The 23,439-nt window shown below is 40.3% G+C and overlaps 4 protein-coding genes across 9 annotated transcripts in view; 1 reads left to right on the top strand and 3 right to left on the bottom strand.

Annotated features, from left to right (window-relative positions):
• The window catches only part of LOC5519413 (octopamine receptor beta-3R), a 16,541-nt gene extending 11,299 nt beyond the window's left edge, over positions 1-5,242 (top strand). For 2 of the 3 annotated variants that reach the window (XM_032364294.2, XM_032364298.2), the window contains exon 2: positions 1,261-5,242. In XM_032364294.2, the coding sequence (XP_032220185.1) occupies positions 1,599-2,552 (954 nt within the window). In that variant the 5' untranslated portion in view covers positions 1,261-1,598 and the 3' untranslated portion in view covers positions 2,553-5,242. Of the gene's footprint in view, positions 1-913; positions 1,124-1,260 lie in introns of those variants that run through there. The other variant, XM_032364295.2, reaches the window with a different exon arrangement.
• Positions 5,243-7,899: 2,657 nt separating this feature from the next.
• LOC5519428 lies at positions 7,900-10,033 on the bottom strand. Its single transcript, XM_048721144.1, has 3 exons — positions 9,988-10,033; positions 8,742-8,904; positions 7,900-8,052 (listed from the first exon to the last, which is right to left on the bottom strand). The coding sequence occupies exons 1-3, from the start codon at positions 9,988-9,990 to the stop codon at positions 7,934-7,936; spliced, it is 285 nt and encodes a 94-aa protein (XP_048577101.1). The 5' UTR covers positions 9,991-10,033; the 3' UTR covers positions 7,900-7,933.
• A 1,495-nt stretch (positions 10,034-11,528) lies between these two features.
• Positions 11,529-12,693, bottom strand: LOC116603329. Its single transcript, XM_032364401.2, has 3 exons — positions 12,610-12,693; positions 11,859-12,082; positions 11,529-11,667 (listed from the first exon to the last, which is right to left on the bottom strand). Exons 2-3 carry the CDS (start codon positions 12,058-12,060, stop codon positions 11,558-11,560), a joined length of 312 nt encoding a protein of 103 aa, XP_032220292.1. The 5' UTR covers positions 12,061-12,082; positions 12,610-12,693; the 3' UTR covers positions 11,529-11,557.
• Positions 12,694-13,554: 861 nt separating this feature from the next.
• Positions 13,555-23,439, bottom strand: part of LOC5519420 — a 28,977-nt gene continuing 19,092 nt past the window's right edge. For all 4 annotated transcript variants that reach the window (XM_048720932.1, XM_032364323.2, XM_032364324.2 and 1 more), the window contains 16 exons: positions 22,997-23,178; positions 21,726-21,831; positions 21,481-21,609; positions 20,739-20,873; positions 20,073-20,240; positions 19,448-19,582; positions 18,931-19,080; positions 18,313-18,441; positions 17,675-17,815; positions 17,333-17,365; positions 17,128-17,250; positions 16,418-16,501; positions 16,076-16,231; positions 15,288-15,385; positions 14,626-14,770; positions 13,555-13,839 (listed from right to left, as the gene is read on the bottom strand). In XM_048720932.1, coding sequence (XP_048576889.1) covers positions 13,784-13,839; positions 14,626-14,770; positions 15,288-15,385; positions 16,076-16,231; positions 16,418-16,501; positions 17,128-17,250; positions 17,333-17,365; positions 17,675-17,815; positions 18,313-18,441; positions 18,931-19,080; positions 19,448-19,582; positions 20,073-20,240; positions 20,739-20,873; positions 21,481-21,609; positions 21,726-21,831; positions 22,997-23,178 — 1,970 coding nt within the window. In that variant the 3' untranslated portion in view covers positions 13,555-13,783. The remainder of the gene's footprint in view (positions 13,840-14,625; positions 14,771-15,287; positions 15,386-16,075; positions 16,232-16,417; positions 16,502-17,127; positions 17,251-17,332; positions 17,366-17,674; positions 17,816-18,312; positions 18,442-18,930; positions 19,081-19,447; positions 19,583-20,072; positions 20,241-20,738; positions 20,874-21,480; positions 21,610-21,725; positions 21,832-22,996; positions 23,179-23,439) is intronic.

Genomic DNA, 23,439 nt, shown 5'->3' with positions numbered 1-23,439 from the left:
ACCGGTCATTCAATTTCAATCAAATATAAAAATATATTTCGCAAACTTTTTTTGGAAGACCTGATTCCATTCCATGGATAAACAAGGGGCAGGTGTTCGAAGCAAGCAGACTATTTCTAGCCTGTTTTCTAAATTATTCTCACAAATCCAAACAAATGTTTCTGGCTGTTCGCTTAATAAAATAGTGAAATAACAATTTTTAGACACACTGACACAAATATCTATTTACTGAGCAATTTCCTCTTAAATTTGTATTCGTAAGAAGAACTGAAAAGTCGTAACAATGATACAATATACACATTTTTTGGGAAAACATATTTTTTTCCTTACCCTTTCATTCAAACTAATCAAGAGAAATCACGAGAAGCTTGGTACTTCAATATTAAAAGCGTATTTTCTTAAAACATAGTTTTTAATGAGAAAAAATATATTCTTGTCCTCAGCCCAAATATGTTTGTGTAAGCGCCGATAGCTCTTTTGGTTAGGAACCAGAATACTGGAAAATATGTTTACATGTAGTGTGAAAAAAAGAAATAAAACTAAAAATTTCAATTAATTATTTTTGTTCCTTTCAAAAATTAAAGTCCAATATAAAAGGGCTACAAAAAAAAGAATTGAGATTCTTATGATTCAGTGCTGTTGTTTATGGTTTCATAGTGGAGGGGAACACCTGGTTCATTTGAAAATGCTGGAGAAGGATATAAAATGGCCCTTTATTTGCATTTACTCCGTGCTGTTCGAATTCAAGTGAGCCATTGAGACCCGTGGGTTGTCCACTTTGGAATGCATTTAAATTTTATACCTTTTTGTTCTAGTGATGTTGGAGTTTGTCATTTTAGCTCTCTCCTATAATGAGCTGTAATTTTCAAGTGCAGCTTTATTGACTGTATTTTCAGTTTTTTAAGAGTCTGAGCCAAGCTTTGGGTATACACACACGTCTATTTGTTTGCTTTAGGTAAAGCAAATACTAATTTTCCTGCTACTTCTCATAAACTCAAAGCCAAACTAACATAAGTTTAATTTGCCGCAGTTTCCAATTTTTTATTTCATATTTACAAGTTATTGGTATCGGCAAAAGCGATACTAAGCACCGATACTAAGGGTTTTGCATTATTCAAACGAGGTACTCTTTGATTTCGCCTTAGGGCCGCAAGATTTTATATCATGTTTATAAAGTAACTTTTTCACCGCGCACTTTGTTTACATAACATCCTTCAAATACTTTTCTTAACAAGCCCTCAATTCCTTCATTTTTAATAGGTCTTGGACGAGTCACAGCTACAACTTCCACGCGACATCAGTATCGCTACCAGTACGCTTACACCAGACATCGCAAGGCGCTTGAAACATTCACAGGAAAAGAAGGGGAAGAAGAGGGAAAAAAGAGGAGGTGAAAACAGGTGAATCGGGGGCTTACTCCGTACCTACGTGAGTCCTTATATACCTATTGTATCCCCATCCTGAAAGTAACGTGCAGATTGGACAAGTAGGCTGAACAATTGTTCCATGGTAAGTGACTCTTCTCGGAGAATTGACAGAGAAAAGTGAAGCTCAAAACGTGAACGATTACGAGGAAGATTCACAAATAGGAAGAGAAAATGAATAACACAAATTCGAGTATACCGAGTATGCTACCGCCTGCCTACCAGCCCGCTCCATTACCATTCCTAGTATGTTGGTCAGTGATGGGACTGGCTTCCACTGTTTTGAACGTGGTCGTGTGCTGTATCGTGTTCTGTAACGCGAGAATGTTGACGATAACTAACGCGTTTGTGGTCAGCCTTTCTGTATCGGATCTCCTTGCCGCTGCTGTGCTGGTGCCTATCTACATCGCCGAGGAATACACCCTCACAAAGGTCCCCATCAGTGGTTACGTGATTGCCGTCTTACTTCTGGCGTCTATTTTCAATCTCTGCGCCGTGACTTACGAAAGATTCGTTGCGCTCACTAAACCATTTGGCTACCGTGTGATCATGAACAAGCGAAAAGTCTCAATCATCATATTCGCTTCTTGGTTTATTCCAGTTCTTATTTCCCTTCTTCCACTGGCATGGCACGCAGATCCTAGTTCTCCTTACCACAAGGCTTACATGATAATCACCTTAATCCTCTTTGTGCTCTTACCCTGCGTGGCAATGATCTGGGTCTACGCGCGTTTGCTGAAAATCATCCGGAACTTCATTCAGAGGAACAGACGTCGAACAAGCTCAGGGAACAAGACCGGTGAGCGAGCTGGAACTGAAGAGAAAGCAGCGCGAGTGTTTGCCATCATCTTAGCCATGTTTCTGCTCTGCTGGCTGCCTCTGATTTATATCAACGCCTGCACAGCGTTTCAACTAGAACACTTGATCACCCAGACACTACTCTACGTCTCATTCTTTACTCTTCTACTGAATACCATCATGGATCCGCTCATCTTCGCGTTCCTCAAACGGGATTTTAAGGAATCCATTTTTAAGAGCGATAGGCGCCCTGCTGGTATGATGACATCTATGGTTTCTAGGAGAAGTGAGCAGGAGGAGTTATCTCCGACATGTATGAACGGCGAGTAGATGGAGTTCCAAGAGGGCTTACATACGAAAGTACGAAACTATCTGGAAAAATTTCAATCTTTACAGCAGTCTTTCCACGGCTAGTGAGAGTTGACTGGATAACCATATGCAACATTACAACTGACAGTGTTTTAGCCCCCCCCCCCCCCCCCCCGTTACTGAAACAGGTAGAACATTTGTTAGTATAAGCAGACATTTTTCAAAATACGGACATAATCACCTAGAGGTTTTACCTTACAAGAGAGTTGGCATTTCTTGGAAGAGAAAAAGGAATCTTATATCTTGGCTGATCTAGCTGCTGCCACGGAACAGCAAAAAAAAACATATAAACACTACACATGAATATGAATTCTTCAGTACTTGATGATTGGGCTAGGGGACAACGATGATGTACTCTTGGTAAAACAGCCATTTGCTCTGATTTTGGCTACAAAGTACGTCAAGATCTAATTGAAGTCGGCCTTTAATCCAGCACTGCGTTCGAAACCAACCTATACTGTAATGGTGAGGAGACTTCTTGAATGACAAGATCACACGAATCTAATTAGATAGCATATTGTTTTTGAAAAGGTAAAGTATTCGAAAATTCAAATAGAAGCTCGAAGGTTCTGAAAATGTAATAATATATTTAGGACGATAAATAAATAGGATAAGCGGAAGAAAATTTCTGTCCTGAGATTCCAACTGCCATTAAAATTCATTAAACCAAGAAAAAAAAACAATTGATAACCTTAGGTAATAAGGCACGAACCAGAAGTATAGTTTTTTTTTTATCAAAGCAATAGGTAATGATATAAATCTTTATCTTTTAGGGATGCAAATCTTCTCTTGTATACGTTTTTAAGGACAAAGGATTTAAAAAGCAAAGATCCTAGAAATATGAATGATAATTGAAAAATTCACCTTATAAAACTCTGGAAATTTGTAAGAACAAAATCATTCAATTTGACCTGGGATATATTATTTTCTTGCCAAAAGATACGTAAACATTACCAGTGGTTCGTAAAAAGGAGGAGCCGATGCTATGATAGACGGAAAAAACATTTCCTTGCGAGGGTAAAATACGATCAGCTTGAGGGTCAAAATGAAATGAAAATAAACACAAATTTCGTGTCTCGGCATGGTTAGCAAGAAATATTAAACAAAAATAGGAAGTTGAAAATTGAAGGTGGGCTTGAATATAGTACTGTCCGACATAGGGGGTCTTATGGCCTTATTATTTAGTGCAAAACACTTTGCAGGAAAATCAATTAGATAGAAAGATAGTGCCATCATTTAGCAAAACAGCTACAATAATTCCGAACCGGATAATAATTTTTTTGAATGTCTCGGGTTGACGATTTTTCTTAGAAGGTAATAGTTAATCGGTTCCAATTAGATGGTGCTAATTAGATGCTTTTAAAACACTTGTAAATTAGAACAATAAGATATAATATAAAGGATTGACGAAAATGATGGAAGAAACAAAATTCACACGTTTTTTATATTCAATAATAACTTGAATAAATGAAAAAGTGTTGAAGTACAATTAGGAGACGGGATGAAGAAATTATCTGAACAAACACGTATTATAAGCCGCGAAAGAGACACAAATAAATCCCCGAAGTCATTCACAAGAAACAGGAAGTTCAAAACTGCCATTTAATAACTACGAATAGACTCCACACTCCAGGCAAAGCCTTGACAAGTTTTTCTAAGACGTCCTATATTAATCAAAAGTGCGAAGTCATTATCGATTGCTCAGGGTACTCAGAAGTTTAAGTGAGATGTCAGATAATGTGAGTGACAGTTTCTTCCATTGATAATGTATACTCCCTAAACCAAAGGATACATTGAGATTCTTCTCTATTATGAGATGATAATAAAGGTCTCAAGGATTTCCGTACTCGTTGATAGATTCAGATGCACAAGGAATACGGGAAGTCTAAACATTTTTACATCGGCAGATAGGTGGAGGAATCTCATTGGTCAATTAAAACAAACTGAATATGAAAGGCGAATTTATGGGAGATAAACATGATATATTATGGTTGAACTTACTCCTGGAAAATAAAAAATACATGCAGTTACATTCAACTTAATTGGTTAGTGTTTGGCTTGGGAATTCTCAAGGTTCTTATGTATGAGTCTATCTGCGAGCTATTCATGGATGATATAACCGTATTAGCGGAAACCTTGTAAAGTGCAAAGAGAGAGTTTTTCAGCATGGTGTCCCCCACAGTGCCTTGTCTTGGCCCTTTATACTTTACGTTTTGATCTTAACACCATTTAGTTTTTTACTTCTCAAAATAATATAAGTGTTTATCGCGTTTTAAAATCTTAACTTATAACTCGAATCAGCGATAAGTGCAGGGGCGTGCCTAGCCAAAAACGCAGGCTGGGGTCCAGAGTAGTAAATCACTGACCACGGACCAATTAAGTTCAAATCGGCATCCTTAAAGCTCTGGTAATAGGTCACTAGATCTATCTAGAAACGTTTTCTATGCCAATACAAACATAAAATTAACCCTCTTTACTACCAATGAAGAGGTCGACCGGAATCAAACTCATCTCGTCACGTGATCAGGGTGGAGTCCGGACCAATCGGCTTCCCCTTCTGGACATGTGCCGGTCTTCCTGTAAAGTTCGAGTTGGATCTAGTGTATACTGTTCAACATATGCCCAGAATAAACTTGCGTTTAACTCCCGTATTGAGCACCATCTCATTGGGGGGGGGGGGGGGGTGGGGGGGGGGGAGGAGGGGGGGGGAGGGGCAGGTTAGGGTTAGGGTTAGGGTTAGGGTTAGGGCATGGGCAGCGTTGTGTGTATACAACTAGTGCCAAACAGATATAAATATAATGATATTGGTAGATGGGTAGTCACCTTCGTAAATTAACCGAAGTATGCAGTGACATCATAAACTGTCAAACAATGTACCAGAAGCTGTCACGAATTCACAATAAACGCTCAAATCGTGATAGTAAGACTTTTGCTGTACGACAACCATATGTTTGTCATTGTGTTAAGATTTTCTGGAAAATCCGCCGTCAATAAATAAATACAAATAAAATGTGTATGTGTGAATTTATCTTTAAAAACCACGCCTCACCTTACCAATCATGGCTCAAAATTATTTCATTTATTTACGAGAGCTTTACGATCGATTAGTATTTTTTTTTTTCTACGGAGTTCTACAAGTGCTGATAAGCAAAGAAAATGTCTCTGTCTCTATTCGTACCCTGGAGATAGGATTAAAAGTGTAAACACGAGTTTTTAAGGCTAAGTTTAATTAGCTGAATTTGTACTTACCTTTAGCATCACGAATAGGGAAAATTATCAAGGGCGCGAAAAGTAAGAATATGGGAAAATAGTGGGGTAGAAAATATACACGTCTTTAGTAATAGAACCCATAAACACAATTGACACAAATGTTTACTGAGCTTTGTATTCTCTTAGAGTTTTTTTGGTGTTTTTTTTTATGGAACGTGTTTAAACACTAGGAGTGCTATTCAGAATATAATGAAGGTTTCTTCTGGTTGGCGATGACGCGAACCAATAAATTTCCCCTGGTTTGGCTCTATCGAGCTGCTCATGGCCAACCCACAGGGACCCCAAAGAGTTTAAAGCCGGCCTGGCACATGGTGTGTATATCTGGCGCGTTGGATTTCGGGGCATTTTTTTAATCCGTCAAATCATCAAAGAAAATAAAAATTGGGTTCGAATTCCGCCAGGGTTCAAGGGTTTTCCTATATACCCCAATCAACTCAGTTGGTTGTATTCTACTTACTTACGTATACTACGTACTATGGTGACTTTAATAAATTACTAATTGGGTTCCCTGTTAGCAGAAATGCCTATTTCTTTTTCGCTGGGCTGGTGTTTGCTAACAGGGAATGAAATAGGTAAATGTGGTGATGCCAAAAAATAATCTATTCCCAGCTTTTTTTTTTTATACAGAAACTTTCTGCAATTTGGAAAAGTCGGTAGAAAATTCCGACCTGTGGAATATGGATTTTTCATCGTGCTGCATAAAACTAAAGCGATCATCATTCTAGGAGCAAAACAGACACTTATTTGCAGCAAACTGAGTTTAAACAAATGTAGTGTATATTGACGAAGTCTCTTTGTCGGTCTTGGGTGTAGCAACACTAAGGCTCATGGATTTACGCAGATGCTAGGCTCGCGTGAGCGGAAGAGGTGCTTTGCGTAAGCACAAAGAGACAAGCCGCAACTTTTTCTCTCCGGCTGAGTAAAGAGTATCGGAGAGTATAATCATATAACTGAATCATTTTTCAGGGTCGAAGCTTAGGTAAGAAAGAAAGTGGGGCGCATTTATAATATTTTAATTGTCTGATTGTCTTTCAACTAATACCTACGGAATTGCAAGTCGGAAATGAAGAAGTTAATAATTCTGACTTCCCCCCCCCCCCCCCCCCCTGACTCCCCTTTCCAATTCCTCGTGGCGCGGTGCACGTCCAGAGATAATGCAAATATTTAAAATAGCAAAATAAATGTTCAATCTATTTGTTGAAGTCAAAGTAACAAAGATGCCGCATATAATGCTAGTCGTCAGTTCCTTTTTAAGCTTTGTGTGGTATTAGCATCCCATAGGGTGGCGTGAGGATTGTTTACATCTCTGTGAGGCGGCTGAAACACTGCACCTTGAATCCCACGGCTCAATACAAAGGCTTCTCGTTTTTTTTTTCAATAAGCGGGAGTCTTTTTGTTAATCCCACACGATCGGTACAGCTGAGAAACCTTAATACAATTTCTATTATAAGAACCTTTTTTATAAGAACGTCCAGCCTGAGATTTCACCAAATTTTAAGAACATGCTAAGAACATGCGGAGGCTCAGATATCAGAAATAAAATATTTTTTACTCCTGATGCTTTCTAAAATGCAGAATCAAATTGTGCTCATAGTAACAACCTTATTATTGCTAATAATCATTAGTGTTATTCTCTTCCTAATAATTAACCATTGGGTATTATATTCTTATATACACTAAAATTTAAGAATATCGCTAAGATATTCAGCCTTAAAGTGTCCCAAAAATTAAGAACGGCCAAACCACAACTGAAAATTAGACGTTCTTATAAAAATATAGCTTCTATAGCTTCAATTCCCAAAATTCGAAAACTGGGCAAAAGATACCTAGGCCCTGTGACAATCTTTTTAGAGATGAAAGTGTACATCTTTTTGGCATAGACGAGTCTGCAAAGATTCTCACAAAAGCTGTCAATTTTAATGACATCATTTTGATTCTTTCCTGAGTCGAGGAGGCAGGGATAATATTTTATAATATTTTTTTTCACTTTTTCAGAAGTTCAGGGGCGTTCTCTTTCAAAAAAATAAGATACTAGAAGTTTATAGATAGCCTTTAATTTAAAATACGCTGTTTTAACAGTTTTCATAGATCTCGTGCATATCACATGATTCGTTACAACATTCTTCGTGAAGTCCCCGACGAAACCTGCTCTTTGAATGATGAAGAAACGAGTTGGCGTCCTGTACCGAGGCTGCAATCATATAAAAAATTAAATAACATGAATTATTTTGAAAAATACATTCTGCATTATTAGAATAATTTTTACCAATCGTATCTCGTAAACTCAAACCCAAAATAAAACAGTTTGAATAATCAACGATATAAATATAGAGCCTTTGGGAGAAAATGAAAGGGGGGAGGGGCAAGAACAGATAGGTCTGAGTTGTCGGTTTTAAACTATGCAATCGAACAACCATATACAACATCAGGTCTTGTATTGGGTCCAACTCCTGAGTGTTAAATTTGGGAGTCCGATTCAACTGTTCGCTATCAAGTTCTTTCATTTAATCATTGGTGAAATCAGTCGTCCTCTAATTACCAAGATACCGAAGGTCTTTGCTCCCCCGAAAACCCGAAAGTGCGACAAGCGAATGCCGACGGGAAGGCGTCCGCAGCGGCGTAGCCAGGATTTTTAACAGGAGGGGGCCCAAAAGGCCCGGTGAAGGCATTTTCTCCTGTATTTCAAATAATGACTCATATATTTACTGTATTTTTGGCTGCTAGAAGGGGGGGCCCGGGCCCCCCTGGGCCACCCCCTGGCCACGCCCCTGGTCCGAGATCATTGATGTGGCGTATTATTCGAAGCTTGGAAGTAACAATCTTCTTATGCCCCCAGGCTACCCTACTAGGGAGAGGGGAAGCTGCAATTTTGTTTTTTACCTTGAGGGGCGTCAGAAGAGGGAGGTTTGGGCGCGCTGTCTTTGCAGATGTGCGCAAAAAGACTTGTTAGGATGCTCCCACAAAGCTTAAACTTCGACTTGGCTTCGTTCACACTGAACGCGCTGACTAGGAGAAGTAACGTAAGGAAAACCGCCGACTTCATCTGATAACAGAGGGACAGTAATAAAATATTAGAAATGGTAGCGTGGCGGGATTATAATGAATAAGCAGCGTATATTTTTCAGCAAAAAACATTGCCTCTTAAACAGTAGTGTCCAAATAGACAACTTGCACCGGCAGATCACGTGACTTTTTGGGTGGCACACTCGCGCGCGCTCAGGATTTTGGCTGCAAAATAACAATAACAAAAAGGAACTTGTTTAGCGCTTACGAGTAAGCCAAAAAAAATTATCTATCAAAAAAGGCCTGTTTTCATTTTAAGTATTTATTTTTTCGTCGTTTTGTGGCGTGACGGGTACAGCCACTTTTTCGTTAAGTGTGTTAAGCGAACACGTGACTGTTTTGGCGGCAAACTAGCGCGCGCTCAGGCTTTTGGCGGCAAATAACAGCAATAAAAGCAACATTTTCAGCGCCTTCGAAAAAAGCAATAATTCTTTTTTTAGAAAGGGTTAAGTTTCATTTAAAGATTTTTTTGTCGTTCTCTGGTGTGACGGGCGCAGACATTTCTGATTTTAGTTTGTTGTGAATTTGCAATGATCACGTGATCTCTTAGCGCAAGTCCCCTATTTTGGCTTGAATTTGCCACGCCAAAAGTCACGTGATCAGTGTGTGCGAGTCGCCTTTTGCGGGCAGAAATAAGTGCAGAAATAAAAGAATCCGCACACCAGGGGCTACTTAGAAAATTTTGTACAGTTCGTGTAACTCAGCCTGTCTACCATTCAAAGATCATTCCATAGACTTGGAAAAATAGCAGTGTCAAATAGGGACGGGTTAAATGGCGAAAAAAAATATTACCCGCGCCGCGCACCATACTCTTACTTGAATGTTTGTGCTTTTACGCGAATTTTTGCATCGCGAAAAGAATACGAAGCATAAAGATAATCACTATTTAACAGTAATCACAATATGTCATATCTAAACCAATTTGTGGATTCAGTTTCAGTTTGGATTCGTCACAATAAAAGTAAATGTAAGTTAGACTTTTCTGAACAGAGCCCGACGATGCAGAGGGACGATGGTGACACACAATCGAGATTCAACTTCTCCCACATTTTTGTTTGTTTACCATATCAATCAATGGCTGTCGTTTTTCTAAATGGTCTAAAAGAGTCTGGGGCGAGCGCGCAGGAGACCTGTGAATTCTAAAACGTTAGGGACTAGGCTCCATTTCTAAGGTGGCTGCCAGAAAAATAGTAGTAAACACGAATTCCTGCAAGTATACGTGGAAATTATCAACTTACAAAGCTCTAAAGCGATAAAAAAGCGGAAAAAATGATTGAAGCGGACTCCCAACTATGGTGTGTAATGCCTAATAAGGAAATGACCGAGCGAGCTAGAAAAACGACAGTTTTTAAAACAAGATTGACTGATATGATTTTTTTTTGTTAATCTTACGAGTGCGCCATCGTTCCCTTTGCTTTTCTTAAGTTCGTTATATAATGCCTCGGTTATACTTTAGCTTCAATAAAGCGTAGTTTTCACTGTAATTCCCTGTAATTTCCCTGTAATTCTGGCCACGGCCCTTTTTAAAATGTTCTTAGTTTTTAGTATGTTCAATGCATGGACGAAATTTCAGGCGCTCCAAAAAAAAAAAAAAAACGAAAAAAAGTTTACTCAGTCTAATGGGTTAACGAGCCTCGAAGTAAGTATAATAAGCCTGTTGATATGGAATTTCAGAGCTAATATGATATGGGTATAAGGTTACCTTAAGAGACTGGAGTGATGACCTTCAAGAAGACAGAGGGAAATGAAGAGAGGTCAAAAGCAATTGAAAAGATATATTCAATTTTCCGTGCACAATTAACACTCGCTGATACAAACAAATGATTGCTGAACAGTGTCCAGCTCGTAGCAATATTTATCAAATGTGTAAACAATCTTTCCTTTATTCTCTATTGAGTTTTTGTAACAGATTTATCTGTATTTACTTATAGCAGAGTAATTGACGTTTCGATTGAATTGATTGGGATTTGGTGTTAATGATGATTCAGCCAGCACTAAGCACGAACTCAATGAAAAAGAGGCAAAAAATAAAAAAATTCTGGCGAAAAAGACCAGTCGATGTTAAGCACCTTTGGAATATGCGAGTGTATTCTATATCTAGCTTTTGCTTTTTCAACAAATGTTTGATCTTGTACCATGTTTTTATCCTCGTCTTCTGTCATTTTTGTAGATACACGAAAACAACAAGCACACAAGTCAGTAACGGTGGGGATCCCCTTCTGGCGGAAAGAAAAACTCAAAAGATTATTACTATTTGGTTAGAGCTGTAGCAGGACTCGAAATGTAGGAGGGGGGAAAATACAAAAACATTAAGGCTACACAGCCATACCCCTACTTGTTATTTCGTTAAATTTGCCTGAATATATTGGGATAGAGAAGTTCGTTGGTACATAAGGGTGGTGTGTATGGATAATTGATAACACATACAAAAGCCAGCTTAATGTTTTTGGAGTGGTAAGTTTTTATCATTGGTATTTTTGGGTATAAATTGATTACCCTTCCCCCTCTAGAAGGCAATGGCTAGGTTTGACTGGGTGTTGGAGCAGGGAAAGGGCAAGTGTTACCAGGACAACCGGGATCCGATTTTCATAAAAAAACACCACATATTTTTGATACGTTTAATAGATTTAGATTCAGCAAACTTCTTGAATCTCGTGATAAGTACAACCTTCTTTACAACACTCTTCGTGGATGTTTCGTTTCTCTCGCATCGGCTTTAGGAACAGATTCGCCTCGTTAGCATCTAAAGAACAACAACAAGAGCAGTCAAAACAAATCGTTTCTTTTCAATAACAGTAATATGACACACAAGTATGCAACTAGATAAAGAAATGGTGATTTCAAAAATGCTGGCTCATTGTTTTATCTTGGTTGATCTAGATTGAAGTAAGACATCAAATCACAGATAATGTGTCTTTATAGACTTTCACCAACCTTGTGACTCCACTATCGATCGCTTGCCCGGGTAATAAACATGAGTGCCAGTGTGGGGCTTACAGATGATCTTGAACCATTTATCCACGTCGCCATTACAAAGATACTTTTTCCCATGCCACCGTGGGCCTCCGCTGACCTCACTCACGAGGGAACAAGAGGCGAAAACAGCCAACACAACCAAAATACCACACGTTTTCATCTCTAGCAAGGAGACCAAAAGGCTGAAAAGTAGAAATCATATAAGATGATACTGAGGTTTTGTGAAAAGCGGGAGGGGAGCAAGCATTGTTCTAAGCAAGAATTTCAAAAGGGGCTGGTTAACCGGGACCGGGCATGAGTTTGAGACCTTATTTTGTTTATAACGAAGCAAAAAAAATTAACTAAAAAATGTAGATGAATAACATACTCAGTGATATTTATCGTAGTTAATAAAAAAAGAAACAAAATTCTTTTTTTAGAAATATCTTTAGAAAGTTTGTGTTGTGTGAAGGCACATGGTAAATAGTATTTATTCTTATCTATTAAATGTTCCTTTATGAACTACTGACCAAAAATAAAGAAAAGTTACAAGCTAGTCGAACTTCTCCTGGTATGATAGCTGTATTTCATCTAGCAAATCAAAATAGCTCAAAATAGTTAAAATTAAAAGAAAATTTAAATTAAAGGAAACCTTTAAGGTGTTTGGCTTTTAGCAAAAAAAAGTGGATGGGTGTTTGAAGAGAAAGTAAATGGAGAATTACTCGCTCACCTCTACACATTCGCGATTCTTGGGACAAATAAACAGCTACAGAAGTGCGCCAAGCAATAAGAAAGCTAATCGTTAAAAAGATCATTAGTCATTTGGAGGTGACAAAAACTGTAAACCAGGAAATAAACGCTTAGATAAATAAGACCCCTTTTAGGCAAATTTTACTGTGTGCATACAAAAATAAAGACGTGCGAAAAATAAAATATATATAAAAAATATATAAAGACATGGATACCTTAGCGATCATCATATAAAATCATCCCTAAGTCAATACAATGCCTGCAACTCTCGATTTTGACATTAAATCTTTTGAAACATGGGTGTCAATAGCGCTGCAAATGATGGAATAAAAGAACGGCTCGTTTAAACAGCTTTACGGTAAATACTTCGTTCGAATTCTTGTTGCCTGGAGATTTATTGATGACATAAATCTTTGAGCATTATTTTGAGAAGGAGGGGGGGGGACAGGTTCTTCGTTGAAACCTATCTTGAAATCTACTGCCTAGTGTTATTTTTTGAAGCTGTGTGCTGCGGAATTATTTTTTCGAATATTGGTAATACAGCGTGCACGCGTTTTTTTTATGTTACTTTTCGCATCATGCTTTTACCATATTGTACAATACAAGCATCTTCGTATGTCGTTTGGAAATATGTACATCTATTCCCAGGGGCGTAGCCAGGGGGTGGCCCAGGCCCCCCTTCTAGCAGTCAAAAATACAGTAAATGTATGAAACATAATCTAAAATACAGGAGAAAATGCCTTGAAAGTCCCTTTTGGGCCCTCCCTGTTTAAAATCCTGGCTACGCCGCTGATTCCCGACAACGAGGGAATTGGTTTGAACTCTTTGAACGGGATACCAATTTATGTTGCCCTTTTTGTCTAAGGACAAAGAACAAGAGCTAATCCAGAATGTTTAAAAAAACAGATAAATAAGAACGACCGGCTAAAAGTTAGAGATTTTATTTGTTATATATACATTACAAAGAGACGGACCTTTCTTACTTTCCTAACTGATTTACTCAAATAAATTGAGGAGGATGAATTTCCACCCGATGCTCCCCATGGCCCCATGTAGAGGCAGATAGTTGAGAGTGGCAACATCATTTGCGGCAAGATGCAATCGATGGGTATTGGCAGCTTATGAGCTTTAAGAGTTGATAAAGAACGATATGTTTAATAGTAGTAGTGTCTGGGATGAATAACAAACGGGTAATCTCTCTTAGCTTCACCTGAAAAACAAAGTGAAAAACATTACCAATTTCGCATTAGTAAGAAATGAGTTGAGGCAAATCGAATCTTGGTGAGGTGGATTATTGGAATAGTACAATTAGAAAGACTACAACACGCGGGTTAGGTGTCGTCCTAACCCTAGTCCTATCGTTCTTACTTTAAAAAAAAGGTGGTTTTGCTGTCGACGAGAGTAAGCCGGAAACGACAGCGAAATATACTCTGTTCACAGAGAGGCGTACAAAATATAACGAACCCTGTTCTGCCTATTATCTGATTTTGCTGAATCTTTTAAGAATGTCAGGAGGGTCTTCCATAGATGAAAGAGGAAAGGCGATAAAGCAGATGTTGACTTTTCTTTCCATGTGTAGATTCTCCGCTTGTGAGAACTTCTCTTTACTTGTCAGCTTGGATTGTGATCAAATTAGCTGCCTTATGGGCCGTTGTTTGAGTAAACCTTATGCTTTATATAAAAGGGGGCAGCTTCCTGAATTGTTTCGAACTTTTGTCACTAGAATTTCTGCATCTAACCTCAGACTCGTACCCAGTCGCTAAAATGAGGAGAATATCAAAAGAAAATAAGGGGAGCGCGGGTTGCCTGTGGTGATTAACAAGGCGCGAGGTGCCGTGTGGGTAAAGCAACCCACACGGCACCGCGCGTCAACCCACTCGGCACCACGCGCCTAGTTAATCACCACAGGCAACCCGCGCATAAATTATGTATCCCTTATTTTTTTCATATATCCTTCTCATGTTGGCGATTGGGTACGGGTCTGATCTAATCTCACCTCTGAGTTTATCACAGCCGTAAATCTCCACGCGCATACAAATATTTGAATGAGTGATGGGATAGAAGCGAACGTATCGTGCCGCGTGAGCTTGGTGAAGTTTGTTGACCACCGGTGTGAAATGGTCGCAGTTGCCTTGGAATGTCTGTAAGTAAGACATACACATAGCCATCAGACTTAACCAGGGGTAGTGTGGGGTTGGGTGGGAAAGGATGAGATGGGGTGGCGTAGGTTGGAGAGTATTATAAGGGCTATGATAGGGGAAAGCGGAGGGTTAGTAGTATACGGTATTATTACGGTATTATAGTAGTATACGGTTGTTAAAGACTTGGTCTATATTTGTTATTTTTAAGTGAAATGGACCAGGACAGGGTTGGGTGGGAAAGGGTGGGGTGAGGATAAAAAGGGGTGGGGTTAGGATGAATAGGGGTGGGGTTAGGATGAATAGGGGTGGGGTTAGAATTAGAAAAAGTGCTCTCATTTACAAAAGATGCCCGGAAAGAGAAAAGTTGTCGCAAATCCTAAAAGTTGCTCAAAAGTTAACGAGTATCTAAGGGACAGCCCTAGTTAGAATGGATATGGTTGGATAAAGGATTGGGGTGGGGTAAGATTTACATTGAATATCTACAGGTTTAGCGTATATTAGTGAGCCGTTCCCTCACCTTTAATTTTCCCTTTTCTCTATACTTATAAAATTTCTTGCCATCCACGCTAAATCCAAGTTCAAATGATTTAACGTGCTCGTACGACTTGTCGCGACCTGCGTAAAGTTACCAGAATTCACTCTTTGTAACGGTATGAGTAGTATAGTAATAAGATCACAACTAAGAACGATGATATACCGTCAGAAAAGAATGTCATTTTACGACATGGTTACTCAAAGACCTTATTTGAAATAGGTGTATATACATCTTATTAGAAGGTGTGAGATATGACGATTTTTCTATATGAGGAAAGGAGGAGGAAGATGGGGAGACTCCTAAGCCATCTCTTGCTACGCACCGTATGCTTTTTTGTGCTGCAGATGTACTGCTGTACTTCGGCCTTTCCGTGGCAATCTAATCCGATAGCATATCAATCAATGGCTGTCGTTTTCTAAATCGTCTAAAAGAGCCTGGGGCGAGCGAGCGGGAAATCTGTGATATTCTGAAACGTTAGGGACTAGGCTCCATTTCCAAGATGGCTGCTAGAAAAATCGCAGTAAACACGAATTCCTACAAGTTTTCGTGGAAATTCTAGACTTACAAAGTTCTAGAGCGATAAAAAAACGAAAGAAATGATTGAAGCGGACTCCCTGTAAAGCCTAATGAGGAATTTACCGAGCGAGCTAGAAAAACGATAGTTTTTAAAACAAGATTGACTGAAATGCATTTCTGTCCTCCGCTAGCATCTTCTGTCCGACTCCCTTTCTGTCGATCTGCAACTTCCCTCCAAAGAATCCAACTCTCACCTTGAATGGCCACAGCCGTAATGATCCGTACATTCCCCAAGTCCACCTGGAGCCACTGGTTGCGTTTTCCGGCCGCACACCACCCTCCCACGCGCTTATATACGGAGTCGTCTTCTTTGTACAGGCGGGCGTTGCGTGGTCCAAAGTCCCACTTTCCTTTAAATAGACAAAGGGAATTCACTTTCCTAATGTATAAAAAGTAGTTTTCAGCCGAGACCAAGCCTGTCTGTCCTTTCGTCTGTCATCTACAAATGCATTGTTAGTTACGCTAAAACAAAACTCTGTCTTTACCTTTATAGACAAAATACGTTAGGTACGCTAAAAGGAAGCTCGTGTCTTTACCTTTCTTGATAAAAGAGGAAGCATTGAACGCGTCATCGGAAAGCTTGTAGTCCCATCCAGCACCGAACGGTTCCGAACACGTCCCTAGAAATAGTCACACAACAGATGACTGTGATGTTTTTAAAAATTAAGCAATAAGCAAAGTTTTTTAGGCTTAAATCTTAATGGTCGTTTCAAAAAGCTCTTCTATTAAACCTATGTTAACTTGCCTTTCATCGCAAATGCACTATGATGTTTTGTGTTTTCTACATACTATTGGTGCATAGGAAAAAATAAGAAAACAATTAGTGTCACAAGGGGGCGCGCAGGCTGTCAACTATATTCTTTTCAATAAAATACCTGTGACACCCTGCGCACACCCTCCCCTCCCCGCCAATCCTGTGTACGCTCTTGAGTGTAAAAGCTTAAAAGATAGCTCTGATGTCAAATAGTCTCGTTTGATTTTATACAGTCGTCCATTCGACTTAAACCGTGTATCTTATTTGCAGCCCGTGTCCAGACAAAGTAAAGCTCTTTATATGGAAAAAAAGTCCCCGAGACACCAAATAGTACTTTTTCCATGGACGACTACCTCTCCGCTAAAAAAAAAAAAAATAGGAAAGTAGAAATTTCGGCCGAAAGGAGGTATTGTCCAGTACATTTTTATGGTGTGGAAATGCCATCGCACTGCACGGCATGGTGAAAGTGAGTATTATTGAGCCTTTGAGTACCTGCAGGTCTCACTGGTTTGTCGTCACAGCCTTGAGCCAGGCATGATCTGAGACAGCGGTTTCTCCACTTGTTACATAGTCCTCGCTCAATCCACCGTTTACAAGACAGTTGGCACAGGATACCTGTGGTAAAAATAGCCTGTCAATTGGGAGTCCTTCTTGTTGAGAAAGGAAAGGACGGTTTTCCATGATGCTAAGCACTCACCTTTTGGTTTCTCCGGGATGAGTTTGTGTAGCCCTAAAAGTAAAATTAAATCAGAGAAAACCTGATCATTTTATTGCAAAGAAGAATATCTCTAGTATGGACATTACTTACTTGGCGGGCACACGTTTCCTCTCTAGTGTGGACACAGCTTTACTTACTTATCGGGCACACGTTTCCTCTCTAGTGTGGACACAGCTTTACTTGGCGGGCACACGTTTCCTCTCTAGTGTGAAGACAACTTTACTTACTTGGCGGGCACACGTTTCCTCTCTAGTGTGGACACAGCTTTACTTACTTATCGGGCACACGTTTCCTCTCTAGTGTGGATACAGCTTTACTTACTTGGCGGGCATGCGTTGCATGATTTCTGACACTTCTCCATCATGTAGCTCGGCCTTGAAGCACACTTGCCGAGTTTCGCCCAATGGTCGCACTCTTCATCGGGATCTTTGTTATCACACGGGGGTCCTTCGTGTTTCTTTACTGCAAGAGAGGATAGCATTACTATATACTGTTCGCTGATATCTTTACTGAGCAATACTAATGTCAGTACACCCTTAAAGCCGCATTGTCACCAGTTTACTTCCGGTCGATTACGTAAGAACCGCCGACGATGAACGGAAAACGCGAAAAATGTTTCAAAATATTGAAAGCAGTGTGTCTATTGGAAGTTTCTTTGAGGATGTGATTGATGATTTAGAGCGGATTGCCTGTTAAATATCTCGGATTCTAATATATTCTTTTGTCTTTTAACGGTTAAGGTTTCCGTCGGACATCCGGAAGTAAACTGGTGACAATGCGGCTTTAAATTCGCCCTCTTGGGATCCAGGATACGCAATCTAGTATGTGAGGGAATGGGGCACAGTGAAATGCTAGCACGATATGGCATTCCACGAGATGCTCGTATAAGTTCCGAGATGTAGACCATTTAGAGAAAAAATAACAATTATTGATAGATATTGGGAGGGGGAGGACTATACCTGGAGTACAGACTCGGCACGCTAGTCTGCAATGCTTGTACATATATGTCGGCCTGACGTCACATACGCCAATACTGGCCCAGTAGACACACGACTTGTGCTTATCCTCACAAGGCAGTGAAGGGTCCCCTGTGGTAAAACAGATTCGTCGAGATATTTGTGTGAGCTTGCAGTCATCGTGTAACAAAATGAAACGATCGTTCCATCTTTTATTTCCTTTCTTTTTCACTGTTATAAAAATTTCCTTTCCTGTTCAGTCGAACCCCTTGCGACCCAAGATCGTTCTGTCTCGTTTCTTCTCGTCTCGATTCGACCTTCCAATCCCGTCCCGTTCTCCTTTTCGCCCCTTTTCGTCCCGGCTCGATTCGTCCTTCTCCGTCTCGATTTGTCTCGTCCTCGCTCCGTTTCGTCCAGTCTCGATTCGTCCTTCGTCATTTTGTCCCGTCCCATCTAGTCCGGTATTGTGTCTTTCATTTCGTCACGTCCTGTCTCGTTATATCTGCTTCCGTTTCGTTCCATCCCGTCATACATTCAAATAAGTTTCGCCCGCGTCACGTCACGTCACATGTTCTAAGTACCCCTTTCCGGGAAAAAAGATAAGAATATTGAACTACAAACCAACTGGAGTTGCCTTGGATCCACTTGGATCTTCGCAGATGCCGCAGCTCCGCTTGCATGACTTCAGCATGTAGACCGCCTTGGTGTGACAGTACCCGTAGCTAGCCCACTTCCTGCACCAGCTTGTACGATCCTTGCATACGGGCATAGCTATGAAAGTTATGGAAATTACCACGCTATAGAATCGAAACACTAAGTAGGCGGCCCTTGCTGTCAGGCATCTAGACACTAAATAGGCGGCTCTTGCATAGAGAATCTAGACACTAAATAGGCGGCTCTTGCATAGAGAATCTAGACACTAAATAGGCGGTTATTGTATGCAAGCATATCGGGGAAAGTTGAATGAATCAGCACGCGATAGAAATGTAAACCCTTAGTAGACGGCCTCTTTCAAAACTGACTCTGAGACGACGTCACAGACGGCCTCTTTCAGGTACAGCTAAGGACACGGCATATCAACACGCTATATTTAGAATGCTCGTATTTCTGTAGGCCTCACTGCCAATTGACTACTTACCAGGTTTCAGAGACTTGCGCGTTCCACACATGCCACAGGTCTTCCGACAGTTAAACTGCATGTAGGTTTTCCTCTTTTCGCAATATCCCTGCGCCTTTCGCGCTTCGCAATCGACTTCGTTATCAAGACAAACATCTGAAACAGAAGGTTTGGGTTGGCTCGTATACACCTATTTTAATAAAGGTTGTCAGTGCAATTGGCGATTGGCAAATGGCAGATCTAGGACCAAAGTAACCATGCGTCTAGAAGAATATGGATAAATCAAAACAATTATCCATTAAAGGTGCTTAGCTCTGATATTGCTGGACTTGATTTAACACCTTTAATTTTACGAATAATTAGTGCCCATAAGCCATTTACCATTTGCCATTCGCCATTTGCACTGACAACCTTTTGTGAAATAGGTATATATTACAACATGGGGAAGGGGGAACCAGGAAAAAGAAAGAGAGAAGAGAGAGGAAAAAAGGGCGGATTCAGGCCGAAGCAAGGATTCTTTGTTCTTCTCTGGATTTTCTTATATTACTTGTTATTTTGTCTGAAAATAGGGGGGAGACGGGGCCCGCTCCGCCTCTGGAGCAAGAACCGGGACAAGCGGATAAATATGTTTTACTCATAGACTCACCATGTTTTCTCTCTTCTCCTACGGCACAGTTCCCGCAGCTCTTTTTACAGTACTCATCCATATAGCCAGGTCTCGTCTGACAATAGCCAAGTTTGTGCCATCCATGACATTCCCAAAACCTATCGACACAAGGCGGTTTGTTGGTGGGGTTTTTACTGTCTTTGTGAGCTGAAATGAAACGTAAGGTATTTGGCAATGATCATACTACCTGAAAAAAGAGTGAACCTTGTAAAACATGTTTAATACTAGTGGTGTTATAAGCGTTTCATTGAGTTGTATAAAAGTTTGTACAACTTTTTTTTATCATTTTCAATGGACAAGAGGCATCATACAAACCAAGATCTTTGATCAATATTGAATATTGAAAGAAAATTATTGGAGGGAAATTTCGAGGCTATACTAAAGGAGTAATTAAGGTGTCAACATTTTTTCTACGACAGGTTTTATTCGCGACCGATTCTTTCATTGTTATAATTTTATTTTCACTTATGACCCAGCCCAAATTTCTTCTGTGAAAATCCCTTGGAGATAATTATAGCAAATTTATATTGGGCGAAAGAGCTGGAACAAGCGATACCATTTCCCTTTTCCCATGATACACCAACCACAAATCTTTATAATATATCCCGCGCACCTGTTAGCACAGGGTACCCAAGTAAACCTCACCGCAGAAGTCGCACGTCTTGCTACACATAGTCTTCATAGCTCTTCTTATGTCGTTATCACTACTCGAGCAGTAGCCGCTGTCCCGCCAATGGAAGCACCGCTCATCGGGCTCACGGTCGCGGCACGCGTCAGAGCCTGGGACAAAGAAAAATATATTATTTAAAATACAATGAAATCCCCATATAAGGATATTGGCAGCGGCGGCAAATACACTGAATATGGGCTCCTCCATTGCAGGTTTGTTAGATTTGCGAGAGGGAACTGCCATTTAACGTCCTAGCCACGAGAGTTTTACAATTTACACTGTAGATAAGTTTGTTTGCTCTCTATACCTGCCCTGCTCTGGCTAGAAATCCTGGCCCTCTTGCTAGAAAACGCCCTACTCGCGCTAATAGGCGATATGCAAGCTGATAATATGTGACTTTTAGGGTTGCAAACTAAAACAAAACACTGAAACAAACCCTGAAGATGGTCCTGATGCTGGAGAGCAATAAAGATAAGTCCGTTCTGACACCAGAAAACTTTCTTGATGATTCGTAAGCGTTGAATAAAAATATTTTTGTTGTTGTCATTTTGCCGCCAAAAGCCGGAGCGCGGGTTTGCCACCCAAAAAGTCACGTGATTTGCTAGTGCATCATGGGTATTCATAGGGTAACATCAGCAGTTGTTTGTTTGACTGTAGGGACTGGGGGATGAGTGGAGGGGGGGGGGGGGGTGGTAAGGGTGTATGCGTATGATGGACCTGCTTTGCAGAAACCGCAGGTCTTCCTGCAGAATTTCTCCATGACTTGTCTGTAATTGGATCTTGAGCAGTAGCGCCATCGTGCCCAGGACCTGCAGCGAGGATCACGATCGAAGCATTCTAGCTTATCTGCAAATAAGAGCATTTTTACCACAGGAAAAACGACAGTCATTGATTGATAGGAACCAAAGAGATATGAAGAGCATGCCCTTTTCCAACCCAACCCACCCCTCCCCCCACCTTACCTTGTTCGCAAGTATTGCAGCTCTTTTGACAGTGCTTCAACATAAAGTCGGCCCTTGTGTTACAGAATCCACGAGATGCCCAGTATTTACAGGACTTTTGGCTATCCTGTCAAACATCCATTTTAGTACCTTGTCATTATTATTCAGTACATAGTGCGTATCATTCTTAGCTACTGCTCTTTACTAACTATGTTAGGACCTTTGATTAGTTTCCCTTGTGTCTCCGCATCTTACAATAACCACCCCTGTGTCTGTGCACATAAAGGCCTCTCGCGGGTAATTGTTTTAAAAAATATCGTTCAAATTGAAACCCGCTTAGTAGTCCCTTCAAAACCGAATCGATTTGTTTAAAGTATTGAAGAGTAAGTTACAAATTGCCCCCCCCCCCTTTTTTGATACTTCCAAGGAATCGATTCGGTTGTCCGCTTGTCATATAATATATCAAGTTCAACTGACCTCATATACGCAAGATGGAGTGGTTTGCAACTACAGTATTTTAGATTTTGTACCAAACCCCTAAAACCGCGATTTCATTTACACGTGCGTCGCGCCTCGCCGATTATTAACATCTAATTTTTACTTGTGAATTTGCAAACTAGAAGCACTGGTGATTATGTTAGCCAAAGATCAGATCGATTGCACGCTTTAAAGGGGCTATTAAACGGATTTCAATTTGAACAAATTATAAAAAAAAACAATTCCCCCTGTGTTTGTTCCTCAAACAATATGTGCCCCACTAGGCCCCCATTGCGCACTATACATTATGTGCCTCTCTGATTGCTGACCTAAATGAGTACGCTCTGTTCGCGCACCTTAAAATAAGCGTCCTTGTGCTTGTGCCGCATTGTCACCAGTTTACTTCCAGAGGTTCGACGGAAACCTCAACCGTTAAAAGACAAAAGAATCTATTAGAATCCGTGCTATTTAACAGTCCATCCGCTCTAAATTATCAATCACATCCTCAAAGAAACTTCCAATAAACACACTGCTTTCAATATTTTAAAATATTTTAAGCGTTTTCCGTTAAGATTCATCGGAAGTGTTACGTAATCGACCGGAAGTAAACTGGTGACAATGCGGATTTAACACACCTAATAATGTGTGCCCCCATTTTGTGCCCCTATTCCACACCTACAATATAGCGTTCCTGTGTTCTTGCACCTTACAAAAAGTGCCCAAGAACTCACGCACGTCGGCGGTTTGTGCAGGTGCCCGATCCCAAACGGAATGCGTCTGTCTGGCTTCGTGAGCGTGCAACATTTGGCGCGTACCTTACAATAAGTGTCCCTGTGCTTGCGTATTTGTTGTAGCTCCATCTTAGCTCGTTTTTTCGCTTTCCGTCTAAGCTTTTTGCGTTCGTTGTTTCTGATTTTTTTACCATGATGCACATCAGGCGTAGTGTCGGTTATTACAACTGACAACGTGTTTTTTGGAGCTCTTATTGCATACTCATCTATAGAAAGGAAGAATAGAAGCATAAGTTGATGCACCTGTCTTACAACGATTGTTAATTTACCTATTAACGATTATTAATGTTAATACCGGACATCCAATTTCCGTCCAAATAACAAAGATACGAAAAAAACTATCCAAAAACATAGTTTCATCTTTGGTTTATTTAGCCCATTCTTTAGAATGCCAGGGATGGGAATGCCAGTGCCGCAACGCCTGTCAGGCCCAGGGGGGGCGGGGTGGGGAAGAAGGGGGGGGGGAG

This window comes from Nematostella vectensis, chromosome 13 (assembly GCF_932526225.1).
Source record: "Nematostella vectensis chromosome 13, jaNemVect1.1, whole genome shotgun sequence".
NCBI classification, from domain to species: Eukaryota; Metazoa; Cnidaria; class Anthozoa; order Actiniaria; family Edwardsiidae; genus Nematostella; species Nematostella vectensis.
Note: the sequence above shows the minus strand (reverse complement) of the source record. Positions and strands in the feature narration are given on the sequence as shown.